This window comes from Panthera leo, chromosome D1 (assembly GCF_018350215.1).
Source record: "Panthera leo isolate Ple1 chromosome D1, P.leo_Ple1_pat1.1, whole genome shotgun sequence".
NCBI lineage: Eukaryota > Metazoa > Chordata > Mammalia > Carnivora > Felidae > Panthera > Panthera leo.
Window position 1 is genome coordinate 28787966 of NC_056688.1, and position 13722 is coordinate 28801687.

A 13722-nucleotide genomic window follows, 5' to 3' on the forward strand; every position below is an offset into this window, starting at 1 on the left:
CTTGTAGTTAGGGGTGGGGCACAAGCCAAAAGCTCAGAGGAACCAAACTTAGGGGCAGCTGGAGCATTTCTGTGCAATAAGAGGAGATTGTGACCAGGTGCTGTGAAGGGCGGAAGCTCTTATTTCACTGTAGTCTCAAGCGTTGCTTAAGATGTGTTGCTTTTCAAAAGCAGTTAAAGGGCCATTTGATAGAAGGAATGGTTGGATTACCCACTGTCTGGATCCATTATAGTCCTCAGATCTTCAGGCGGGTGTGTTTAAGAAAGGCCAAGCCTGGATTTTTCTCTCTTTCTGCAATAATCCTTCTCTTTATTTCAGTGCTCTCTTTCTCCTTAGAAGATTCCAAGAAGATACTTTTGCTCTATTTTTCTTACAATTTCTAGACACACACTCTCTGTCTGCCTTTCTCTTTCTCATTTCCTTTTAGATCCTAAAGTAGCTTGAGACCCTGAATCCACACTCTTATGATTCTATCTCTGCAGCCCCTCATCCTGGGCTTGCTTAATCATTGTTTGCTGTTACTCTATGTATAAATGCAGCAAGTGTAATAAAGCCACTATTCATCAGCAAGAGATTAAGGACATAGAGGGCTGTATTTTTGGAGCTTTGGCACAATTGTTGCAACTACAGAAAATGACAGGTATGACAGCTTTCCCTGCCATACACTGCGCTCAGGTGCAAGGTACAGCATAGGCATGTATGTCTGATCTTCTACTCAACTATATGTGAACATTTTCATCATCAAAGAAAATACATTCCCAATCCATGCAGGCCACACACCCTGGATTTTCTGTATTCAAAAAGATCAGGTCTGCTCTTTTTATAAAGAAATTTCTCCAAGGAAAGGAGTAGGGTGCAGATAGACACATAGACTGTGAAGGACACTGGCTCATCAGTGAAATAATAAACAAGCATCTTTCCCAGGCTCTGTCTGTCTGTTTGGATCCTGCCAGGATATCTCATAGGTCAGGCCATGGGCTGTCTGTAGGAAACCAGGAGGTTCACAGGCCTGGTAGGAAAGGAAGGCCATTCACACAAACACTGAATGCTGATGGCCACTGGCCAGAGGGCTGGGGGATGGAAATAAGTGATGGCAGCATTAAAGCTAGAAGACTGGAGATTTCAGAATTGAGAGATAGATGTTTGAAGGTGGGGAATTGGGAGTTCCAGGGATCCATTCAGAAGGCTTAGGTCTATAGATGTTGTTTCTCTTCGTATGTCTGCCAGGATGGTGGAAAGGATGCTCAGGTTGGGAGCTTAGCATATCTCAAGAATGCAGGGAGAAAGGAGAGAGTCTATCAAGGTTTAGGCAGGGTACTTTCAACTCTTTCTGTCTCTGCATCTCCCTTCCTGGCCTGTCTTATCCTGACCTGTGACCATTTCCTGATAACAAGTGGTCGTTGCCATCTGTACTTGCCTGGATTAGGGAGAGTTGAGTTTGAAGCCTTCCCTACCTTTAATCATACAGTTAATTACCTTCCTGAAGGACATGAAATATCGTGATGTGTTTGAAAAGTCTTTTGTAGATCTTTGTAAAGGACCATCTCTGCAAAAAGGGAACCAGTTGATGGAATTTTCCACCCCAGTCTTCTACCAAACCCCCCCAACCAGAGCATTCTGACTGAGGGAGCAATTATGCTTGCTTTTCTTGTTTTTTTTTTTTAACCTGGGAGAATTGTCTCCTCTGCATTGTTGTGAAGATTCGATAAATGAGACGGATAGATGGGGACAGGTATGAGGAGGTGACTGTAGTTGGCTGCCAAGTTACCTTTGTGATCCATCTCTGCAGAAGCCAGCATTAATGCCGTGGAGACTCAGCAAGACTGATATCCAGCAGTGACAGTTTGGACATCTAAACATGACCTTGGATGTGCCCAAAACCACAGCTGAAGCTATGCCAGCTTTTCAGTGTAGTATATCACAGGGGCCGCATAACCGTGCTGGAAATTGGCTGTGTTCAGAGCATTAGTGTATCTGCAAATGAACATCTTTGGCCCTGTACGCACAGTGCGGTGTAGTGAGACTGCTTCGTTTCAGTCAATTTCCAATAATTAGACACTCACAGGAAGCCCACGACTGTCCTCTAGGATTCATCTCAGAGAGGCTGTGAGATGCCCCATTGCGGGCATCAAAAACAATTATTCAAGCTGTGCAGAGGTTGCTGATCAGAATTTCCTGCACCACGGCTGACCATTCACCTGGTGTCTGGTCAAATTTTAGTTGCTAGAGGAGAAACTAACTAGGACTCTGCTTTTGGCTTTCCAGAGCAGATTGGTTGCAAGGAAGTTCTCTCCTTTAAAGTAATGGAAAACTGTTTCAAACAAGGGTCATTTCCTAGTGCCTACTCACTCTGCAGCTCTCATTTCACCAGAAACCAGATGTCTAAATTAATGGCTTTCAAAAATGTGGTCTCCAGACCAGGGAGGGGCCAAGCAATCTGTATTTTATCAGGGTTTGCTGCTGATTCTATTGCACATTGAATTTAAATGTTATATAGGGCACATATATATATATATATATATATATATATATATGTGCTTATGAGGGCTTATGAGGACATTCAAGAGCACCAAATTTGAAAACAAATAAAACTAGGTCTGAATTCTGGGTCTGAAGCTTAATACCACTGTTATTCTACTAAATTCAGGTATTTTTTTTTCAATCTGGATATTTTTTAACTCAATTTAACTCCATTTGTAAACTGGAATTAATAAGTGAATCTACCAGGTTTTTGAGATGATAAAGTAATCTATATAATAGGCTTCCATAGCACCGAGTATACAATAATATGTGTTCAGTAAATATTAGCCATGAATATGAAAGTCTGTTTCTCTGCTTTGGATCCAAGCAAAATGTAGAGCAAGGACCACTCTTAAGGTAATTAAGACACATAACATCCCAGGTGTATTACTAGTAAAGTATCCTGTGGAGTGTGTTGTTCTTCAGGGATTTCAAAACACTGTGGTTCCAAATCCACATTTCAAGGGAGGCAACCTGAGAGGAAGAACATCAGGAATGTCTGCAGGGAACCTAAGGGAGGGGATGGCATCAGGCACTTCCTTGTTGGCCATGCTTCTCCACCTCTCATTTGCTCTCAGAGTATTCTAGGTATTGTCATCAAAGCCAAAGGAAGTCTTGAAGTGCATTCTAGACCAGCCCAAACTTCACATGTGTTATCTTACTAAAATGCACATTCTCATTAGTTGCATCTGAGGGAGGGACAAAGTCTCTGCATTTCTACCAAGCTCCCAAGGGATGATGATCTGCTGGGTTTCTGACCACACTTTCACATAGTGAGGTGCTTAGCTGAGTGCTTCCCCAACCCTAGTGTACATATGTTTCACCACTAGATATATTCAACTTAAGAAATGCTCTAGAGCCATCAGCATTGGCATTATTTGGGAGACTACTAAAAGTTCAGAACTAAAAGTTCAGGAACCGCCCACCTCCAGGCCTACCAAATCAGAATGTACGTTTTAATAAGATCCCAAGAAGCGTCATAAGCACAATAAAGTCTGAGATCAACTTAGGGTATGTATTTATTCACACATAGCCCTGCATTCAGAAGGACCCTGCATATGGTTAAATTCTCTGTTCTCAGTTTCTTCAAATTCTTAATAATTCTTGAACAAAGAGCTCTGCGTTTTCATTTTGTACGAAGCCCCCCAAATTATGTAGCTAGTCCGGGACACATGGCTCCATACCAGTGTTTTTCAAACTTTGGTAGGGATATTACCCAACTGGAATGTTGTTAGAATTCTTATTTCTGGATACCCAAAGCCTGAATCAGTAGGATAGGAGGTGAGACTGAAAACCTGGAACAAATCCCTCATGCAATTCTGATGCAAGTGACCCATGTCCAATTCCAGAAATATTCCCTTGATCTTCCCTGGTAGGTAAGATCTTCCATCATTTACAACCTGCATTGTCTAGAAAACACAATGAACAACATAGAACTTGCCGGACACCAGAGCAAAGGTGTTTCTAGTTGAGCAGCTTTCCCCACAGGCACTTTCAGCAAGGCTCCCCACCTGTGCCTGAGTGGCCCTGCAATGATCCTGTGACATTTACACAAGTACAAGCAGAAAGGATGCACAGTATAGGATATCTCATCTTGAGAGGACCACCCGGGGAAGCTGGTGTGCTCAGTGACAATTCTTAGTTTTTTTTGAGAATTCAGCAGAAGCAGTCATCCTTCCCCACTGAACTCTCCCTTCCCTTGAACATTCTGAGGAGACCACGGGACCAGGAATTAGATGACCTGGCTGAGAGGTTTGTCACTTCCTAGCTCTCTAACCTGGGCAAGTCACCAGACCCTTCCAAATAGTGGAGTCCTGATCTTTAAAGTAGACAATGGGTAAGATCATCTACTTCACAGATTTGCTGCAAGAATCAAAAGAGACAGTGTGGATGTAAAAGCTTTTTGTACACTGCAAAGGAATATATAAATTTGAGGCATCATTATACATACTGAGCTACATTGCTATTTCCAGCATTATAGTTAGGATCAGGACACTATTTGTGAATTTTGCCCAAGGCCATAGAACATACTTGGTGTATTGAGAGAAGGAAATGAATACAGACAGAGAGATGTGATTAGGACTTGGCGAGAGAAGCTGGAAAATTTGAAAGTGTAAGGAAAGGGAAGGGAGCTTCCACAATTTGGGGACTCCAGATGCAAAAATAAAAAAGACAAAATCTATTTTTACATGTGCAAACAGTTTTGAGATTTTAGAAAATGTCTTTAGTCTCACAGTAATTGAACATTTCTGCCCCTGGGTATAATGAAGATGAATAGCAATGGTGGTGGTCCATATTTAGTTTTGACTTCAGAAGCCTTCTGTTAGAATTCACTATTCTGAGATAATGTTTAGGAGTCAAAATCTAGGTCTCTGATCTGGCATATATTATCTGTGTGACTTGGGAGAAATATTTAGTTTCTTTGTTCTTCCATTCCTTTTACCAACAGAACCTTGCTCATAGGGTTGTTATAAATATTGGATGACTTAGTACTCCCCAGATGCCTACATCATGGGAATCCTTAAGCAAAGGGCGAGCTATGGTGCTCAAAGGGCCTAGCCACTCTGGGTGTGGAAGATGCCTCCAGTTGTAACTATTGAATAGTAATGACTATTGAAGTAGGCTTGTGCTTAGGTGGTTTAAGAAGCACTGGGCTGTTCAAGGCCCAGAAATCTCAGATAGTGTTCTGAGACAATAATCTTATAAGACTTCTGTTTCCCCGTCCCAGAAAATGCCAACCATGACAAATCAAGCAAGATATGCGTATGTGATGGTTCCCATTTCTCTCTGATCCCTGGACTTAACCGTCTGGTCTTCCCTCCAGGTGCACAATTGACAACCGGGTCACCCGGGTGGCCTGGCTAAACCGCAGCACCATCCTCTACGCTGGGAATGACAAGTGGTGCCTGGACCCACGTGTGGTCCTCCTGAGCAACACCCAAACCCAGTACAGCATCGAGATCCAGAACGTGGATGTGTATGACGAGGGCCCATACACGTGCTCTGTGCAGACGGACAACCACCCAAAGACCTCAAGGGTCCACCTCATTGTGCAAGGTAGGCGTCGCTTGGCTGGATGGTCTGGATGGATGGCTGGGAGAGCCTGTGTTGAACACTTTTTCTGTGATCTCCAGCAGAGATACATTCAGTTTGTTCCATCTGGCCAGGACAACAGGACAACTAACTGTCAGTTTGTGGTTAGAAGCTGAATTTTGAAGTAAGTTTTAGTGTTGAATAGGACTAGGATTTTTTTGTTTTTGTTTTTGTTCCAATAATATATCTTCTCAGAAAATTATCTTCTAATTATTGCTTTCCTTGGCTTTTTTTCTTCCCTTAAGTTTTTTTTTTTTTTTTTAGGTTCCATCGAGTTCTAGGCCTGCTTTATTTTAAGACCAGTGTTTTAGCTCTTCTGGCACTTCACACGTGCCATACCCTGGAGCAGCCTTCAAGAAAGCAGAGTCCATCACCCACACTCTGAATGCCCACCTGAGACGTGTCCTTCACAGCCACCTCCATTGTCTCCAGCTTGCCTGTGTCTCTCATCTCCCAGCCCTGGGTTTCTGATGCCACATCTCCCTTTTAATAACCTGCATCTGATTCACTGTGTTTGGTGGCACCCCAAGTTCCTGCCCCCAGATTTTTAGGCCTATGTCAATGTTCTGGTTTTGCATCTCTCTTGGTTCTGCTCTGGATGAGTTTTTCAGGCCCTGGGAATGATGCCTACCTATTCCCCATGAAGCAGAACTGACCCTGGGGCGTTCACATGACACTTTACCATGGTGGGCAGCTCTTAATTAGGGAGTAAGAGTTCAGAACCAGACTTGGCCTCTTTATGGCTGTGAGACTCAGATCAAGTTACTAACTGGGCTTCAGGCTTTCCTTCTGTAAAATGGAATCAATGTTGTGAGCAGCTTGCTAAGGACTACACTTTACATAACACTTAGAAACAGGTTTACAGTGCTGTTGAAGTGTTAGCTATTAATATATTTTTATTAAAAATATTTTTTATATATTTTTGAAGAGAGAGAGAGAGAGAGAACAAGTGGGAGATAGTGGAGACAGAGGGAGATACAGAATCCAAAGCAGGCTTCAGGCTCCGAGCTGTCAGCATAGAGCCCGACCTGGGGCTTGAACCCATGAACCATGAGATCATGACCTGAGCTGAAGTCAGACACTAACCAACTGAGCTACCCAGGTGCCCCATCATTAATATATCTTTAAATGCTGATATTGCATTTTAGCTTTTTAAAATTCTTTTACAGTGGGCCAAATTCCTCATTCTATGATCTCAGAAGCTTAAGCCCTGAGCAGTGTAGCCTGGCCCTTCTTTTTTTTTTTTTTTTTTTTTTTTTTTTCCAATATATGAAATTTATTGTCAAATTGGTTTCCATACAACACCCAGTGCTCATCCCAAAAGGTGTCCCCCTCAATACCCCTCACCCACCCTCCCCTCCCTCCCACCCCCCATCAACCCTCAGTTTGTTCTCAGTTTTTAACAGTCTCTTATGCTTTGGCTCTCTCCCACTCTAACCTCTTTTTTTTTTTTTTCCTTCCCCTCCCCCATGGGTTTCTGTTAAGTTTCTCAGGATCCATATAAGAGTGAAACTATATGGTATCTGTCTTTCTCTGTATGGCTTATTTCACTTAGCATCACACTCTCCAGTTCCATCCACGTTGCTACAAAAGGCCATATTTCATTCTTTCTCATTGCCACGTAGTATTCCATTCTGTATATAAACCACAATTTCTTTATCCATTCATCAGTTGATGGACATTTAGGCTCTTTCCATAATTTGGCTATTGTTGCCTGGCCCTTCCGCTGGAGTTTCTTCCCCAGTTCGATTTTCAGTTCCCTCCATACAGCTGAATGCCATTTGGGGCAAGAAGCTCTTCTTGGGGAGGCACCTCCTGCCACTCTCTTGTCAGGGAGCCCAAGGAAAGGGGATGGACTTGGTCAGTAAACAAGGGCAGGAAAGTGACTGGAGAAGGAAGAACACAAAGGAGCTAGAGGTATGATGGGAACCCTAGCTGTGAGAAGGCAGGAGGCTGCCCACCCTGGGCTGTGGCCATGCGCAGTTGAAGGGTGAGGCAACGCGAGTGGGCATGAGACACAACCACCCAAGGGCACTGTGACACTGGCCCTGGGCAGGGGCTGCCAGGACAGCAGCGTCCTTCCTGCCAGGGCAGAGCTTGGCCACACCACGTTGTTCTTACTTATTTTTCTCTCTTCTAAAAAGAAATTGCGATGGCTTTTTCTATTATTGGTTCTCCAAATGAATCTTTTTCAAACGGCTGGATGCAAGCAGCATTTTTTTTAAAGGAAATGGAATTTCATAGAAGGTATCAGTGTCTTACAAACAGCAGAATAATTATCATTATATAAGATTTTTGTTTCAGGGTGTGTAAGTTTTTAATATAAAATACATTTTTATTATGGTGGATAGTTGGCAAAAAAAAAAAAAAAAGTTTGAAAATCATATTCGATGAGGAGGCCCGGCAACTGCTCCAGGGTCACCATCTGTAATCTCTGCCAAAGGGTGCTTCTGAAACCCCTCCCTGAAACCATGCTCCCCTTGCATCCCCACCTGTACACATGTATTGTCAAGAGCAGGATACCCAGCAATGGCAAGAGAAATCAGGAAATGCCCACTAGTACAGACATTCGCTTTATGGAGTAGGACCTTTATGGACCTCGAAAATGGAAGGAATAGTGAAAAATGCTGAAACCTCTCTGAAAATAATGACCATGTTTTTGTCATTTGTTTTCCTTAAGCTCTCCCTCCCCCCCAACACACCCACCCACACACTTCTGCCCTAAATACCTGGGAGAGTACCTTATCCAAAGTGCACATTTAATAACTACTTTTTGAAGCAAATGGCTGAGCTTACAGTCCAGAGGTCTTATACAGGCTCAAAGACAGAAAGTGGAGTGCGTGTACGGGTGGAGACATAGGAGAGGTGAGGTGAAGGGGTCTACATCAATCTTTACTCATGTCCACACTAATGGAAAATGTCTAATCCCCAGCTAGGTGTTTACATCTGTGACTTGGCTAGGTGGCTTCTTAGCATGACACACCACCTCAAGTATTGGAATCTCATCTTGGGCTAATTTTCGAATGCTGATGGGTGTATTGATTTGGAAACAAGCTAGGTTAAAAAAGACACTGGTCTTGTACACAGACTCAGCCCAAGCTAATCCGGTGTCGATATGCCTGGGCTGAGCATTATTGACACTTTAATGAATAGTGGACCATAGTTTTTCAGAGACAACCTGTCCCCCCTCCTAGAAGCAATCAGACAAACTAAATAGAGCCAGACTCCCCCATTTCTGTATTGGAAAGAGGATACATCACCATCCAGGATTAAAAAAAAAAAAAAGAAAGAAATATATTTATCTTGGGATCACTTATTGTAGTGAACATAAACCCTAATTCCCCTAGCAGGAGCTGACTGTCTGGATTTTGTTGAAGTTGCTATTCAACCCTGAACAGAACACTGCTGGAATGAAAGTCAGACATATTAAGTTTTCAGAATGGTATTACAATCATTAAACACTCACAGACACACACAGACGCACAGACGCACACACACAAGCTAGCAGCAGCAGGAAGAACTGAACTGATGGTCTGCCCATGAGTGTGTGTACTTATGCATATGCAGTCAGGTTCACATAAAAATAAACACACGTGGAAGGAAGGTAATGACATTTTCATAGTATCATGTGAGCTGCTTAAGGTCTGGGATTATGTCTTTCCTCTTGTTATCAGATACCCTTTGTACCCCACCAGTTCTTTGTTCTGGATCTTTTGAGTTCCTGCTGACAGCAGTGAAGCCACCTTTGCAAGTGTCTGAGCTTCAGAACTTCAGCCCTTTGTTATGCACTTATGAGTACTTTCATTTATTCATATGGTAAATAATTACTGAGAAACAACTCTGGTTACTGGTACCTTGCCCAACCACTTAGCACAGGGAGATAAACAAAAAGCCACCTTTGAAGAGTTAGTTCCCATTCAGGTGGAAATGGACTTCTGTGATGTTTGCCCAAGTCATCCCCAAGAATTCAGTTTCTAGAAGTATAGCTGCTGTTGACTGAATCCTGGGGTACGAACCTGCTCCAGACACTCCTGGAAACACCTGCAGTGTGGGTCCTCTTACCCCCATGTAATCTGATTATATATTTTAATAGAATTCAGAAATGACATATATAGAAATCAGATTGGTCCTTTTATGTGGTAGCCAGATTTCCCCATGCTGCTAAGCACTGGTCTGTCTCAGCTCAAGAGCAGGGGTGAAGGGTTAGAGGCCTTTTCTTGGTTCGTGTTTGCCAGAACTTTAGCTGAGCACATAATCTTCAGTCCATCTTGTCCTCAGGACAACCTTTTATTGGTGGCAAGTTCTAGATGTGTGCATTTCCACTAGGATAGTTTTTAAATCTGTGGATAGCATTGCATATTCTTGTGGTAAAGGAAAAAGGGAAATGCTTAGATCCTTTCCTTTTTTTTTTTATGGGTTCGTCTCTTCTGTATATTGCTGTTGAACTGTATTTTCCCTTTCTATTTTGTTTTGTTTTTCTTTAAATGACATCTCTAGGGATGGGGCACCTGGGTGGCTCTGTCGGGTTAGTGTGCAACTCTTTATTTCAGCTTGGGTCATGATCTCTCAATGGTTTGTGAGTTCGAGCCCTACATCAGGCACTGCACACACAGTGCAGAGCCTGCTTAGATTCTCTCTCTCTCTCCCTCTCTCTCTGCCCCTCCCCTGCTGTCTTTCGCAAAACAAATAAACTTTAAATTAATAAATATAGCTCTGGGGCTACCTAAATGCTCCAAAATCTTCCCTAGGCTGTTGGGACTGGGGATATTTTCTTAAGGTCTTGGCCAGGCTGGTCAAGCAGCTAGAACATGGACTGGGTCAGTCTAGCCTGGGCTGCAGAAGAGGGTCCCTGTAGTGGTCAGTATAGGGGGTTGGGAGAACAACTATTAAGTGAAGTCATGAGAAGCACCAGGCAGAGTTAAGGGTGAATGTCAAAACACAGAGATCTCAGCCTCCATGGCCCAGAATGTTAGACCAGTCTGCAGGAAAAAGGTAATGGTTCTTTTGATTTGCATTGTCCAAGGTCAACATGGAGAAAGGAGCAGGATCGTAGTTGTACACAGAGAGTCCAGGTGATCGAGTGGGACATGTCTTCTAGGCAAGCCAGGAATAAAGGACAACTTTGACTAAGAAAGTGGCTCTAGGGGGCAGCATGGAAGGAGGATGAGGGAAAAGGCAGCAGGGGCTGGTGGTGAGAAGGGGGAGGGAACAGAACTGAATTAAGTACATACCTACCACAGTGGCTATTTAAAATTAAATGACTAAAACCAAATAAAATTTAAAATTTACTTCTTCAATCACACTGGTCACCTCATGTGCTTCAGTAGCCACATATGACCAGTGGCTGCTCTATCAAGTAGTATAGAAATAGAAAGAATATTCTATCATCTTAGAGAGTTCTTTTGGACAGTGTTGTATGTGAGTACCATTATGGGCCAGCACATGTAAATGAAAGGTGGGTTTCATTGATTTGAGGGGCCCGTTGTGGTGTAGAAAAGAGAATTGGATTTTGTAGAGAACATGGAAATAGGAAAAGACAGAGGTCTTTTAAGACAAGAGAGAATTATTATAAAGATAGAGGACTGGAGTTCCTCTGTTAGCTGGGGCAGAGTAGAAAGCCCAGAGTCTGAAGATATATCCAAAGGAAAATAGACAGAATTTGGGGGTTGGTTACATGTGGGAATTGGTGGGGGAGTGGGCCAGGACATTGAGATTTTATCTGAGTGCTCTAGGGCAGGTTGATACTAACTCATCTAAACCCTCATGTGGTAAAGCATCATGTGTTGTGGAGCACTTCAGATCTTTGGACTTCTTAATTTTAAGATGGCTTGAATCCTCCATTCAATACGAGTTTGTGAAAAGTAAGAAATACCACCCACGTATTTTCACTTGGGCAGCCAGAACACAATCTTATAGGTCAGCGTGAGGGAGATCCATTTTAGATTTATTGAAATTTGGGTCTAATGATTTCCATCCCTTGACCTTAAGGTGTTCTGCTTTGTGAATGTAATTAATAAGCGCCTGCTTCTGGAGTCCAGCTGCATATTTTAACCCTTTTCCTCTCTTAAACCTGCTGCTTCTCAGGGTATCTAAAATACCTCCACCTCTGTCTGTATAGTTCTTTGAAAGAGACTGAATCATAGAGAGCACAGAGTGAATAAAACACTTTGTGGGACTGAACTGTTTGCTAAATTAAGGGCAATATGGAAGATATCTCAAAGCCCTCATCATTTCATAAGCACCCTTGCATGATGGCACAGCACAGTGACCCTGGTGGTCTGCAGAACATAAGCAAAGATCTTTTTCATCCACACACAGAGGCCTGGGTCATACACCTGAAGGGCTTTAATCTCATTCAGAGACACATCTGCATGATGCGAGTGTTAGCATATAGTGCTCATAAAACAGGGGTAGTACTTTAATAGCAATAATAATAAAAATAATAATAACTAATAAAACTTTTGGTCTCTATCAGTTTCCAAGGCCCTTTCTAGGTCTCTCTTTTGTCACTGGAACATCTAATCACCCCCTCCCTTTTGTTTGGTGTAAATGAGTTTTCCAGTTTCTTGCTAAGCAGAATTAATCTGAAAATCCCTGCTACTGTTTGATAGTTAATTACCTGCCTTTTGGAGTCAAACATCTCTGAAGCTCACGAAAGGGAGGAAACACTGTCTTTGGAACGGGGCAGAAATGAGAGAAAGAATCCAGAATGTTGTTGTCATTCCCTGTGTTAGTAGAATTCCAGAGAGAAAGGGCCTAGGCCAGGGAGATAGTACAGGCAGGTAACTTGAAAAAGATAGAGCTTGGGCGGTACAAGCCCTTCATTTACCTTTTATCTTCCTGTTCTGGGCCCTCTCCTCTTACCCACTGATATGTATAATTGTGCTGCTTTCCAAACCTGAATAATTAATTGACCTTGTCAAACCAAACTCATTATTATGATTAAGGTAACAGGAACAATAGCTTTTAATTTCTGGACACCTATGCCCCATAGACCATCCCCCCCACCCCCACCCCACTCTGAAACTCTACAAAAGGAAATTTGAAGCACAACATTTCAAACTGAACAATGTGCTGTAATCCTTACACTGAAAGCAAAGATTTCTGTCTCTCCAGCCACATCACCTAGAAAGCACCATGCCTTCCTGGCACTGCAAGAATCCCATAGCATTGAGAAGACCTTTGTACCAACTAATTTTCATTTGGGCTGCAGCTTTCCCAGCCTGTTTTGGAGGAAAACATCACCATCCAGTTCTGAATCAACAGAAGTCACCTTCTGAGTACATCTGTGTTCTTTGGGTTTCAATAGCCCTGTGTGACAATAGGTCACATTTGCCATCCCAAACTGTTTTCCAAATTATCTTTCCTCTCTCTGAAATGGATGAACATGAACATTAAGTCTGATCATAAGACTGTGCATCTGAATTCAACAGAACTTTTAAAAAGTCAGGAAATTAAATCCCACCACAAAATTAGAGTGATCCTCAAAGTACCCTGGAGAATGACAAGGAAGTAGGGCATTTTACCTGAAATTGATTTACAGAATTTAGACAGCATGCAAATGAAGCATTTCTGTTCTAGCTGGTGAGTTCTTAAATTTCTTCATGCAGTTACTGACAATGGATGGGCTGAAGAGTCTCTTAGACTAAAGAAATCTGAGAAGATTGCTGTAATGAAAGTCATATTGGTTTAATAATGGCACTTTCTGTGCCTTCTGGAATGGCTGGGAGGGGCCTCCCCTTTTTGAAGCAGTTTGGAAAACATGACATTTGCCTCCTGGTGTTTCCTGGTCACATCAGTAAATAAAAATAGGGTTGCCCTGTCCAAGCCCTTCACACCATTCATGGCTCTGAGGAAGTAGAAAGTTCAGGAAGCCTGACCCTATTGGTTCACTGAAAATACTTACAGGAGTCACACAACATCCCTCCAGGTAAGCAGCTAGGGCTCCCGCAGGAGGGTCTTTAAGCGACCACAGAATTCTTATCCCTGACATGGTTAATCCCAGAGAGTCTGAGCTGCCTCGGATTCTAATAGTATAGTGGTTGGGATTCCTCATGGATCTGATATATCCCTGCAGCCTCTACATAAGACATACATTTTATTTGAGGA

The 13722-nt window shown here is 42.7% G+C and overlaps 1 protein-coding gene across 3 annotated transcripts in view; it reads left to right on the top strand.

The window, feature by feature from the left end:
* NTM (neurotrimin) overlaps positions 1-13722 on the top strand; it is a 398678-nt gene that overhangs the window by 223539 nt on the left and 161417 nt on the right. For all 3 annotated transcript variants that reach the window (XM_042906265.1, XM_042906266.1, XM_042906267.1), the window contains exon 2: positions 5345-5577. In XM_042906265.1, the coding sequence (XP_042762199.1) occupies positions 5345-5577 (233 nt within the window). The remainder of the gene's footprint in view (positions 1-5344; positions 5578-13722) is intronic.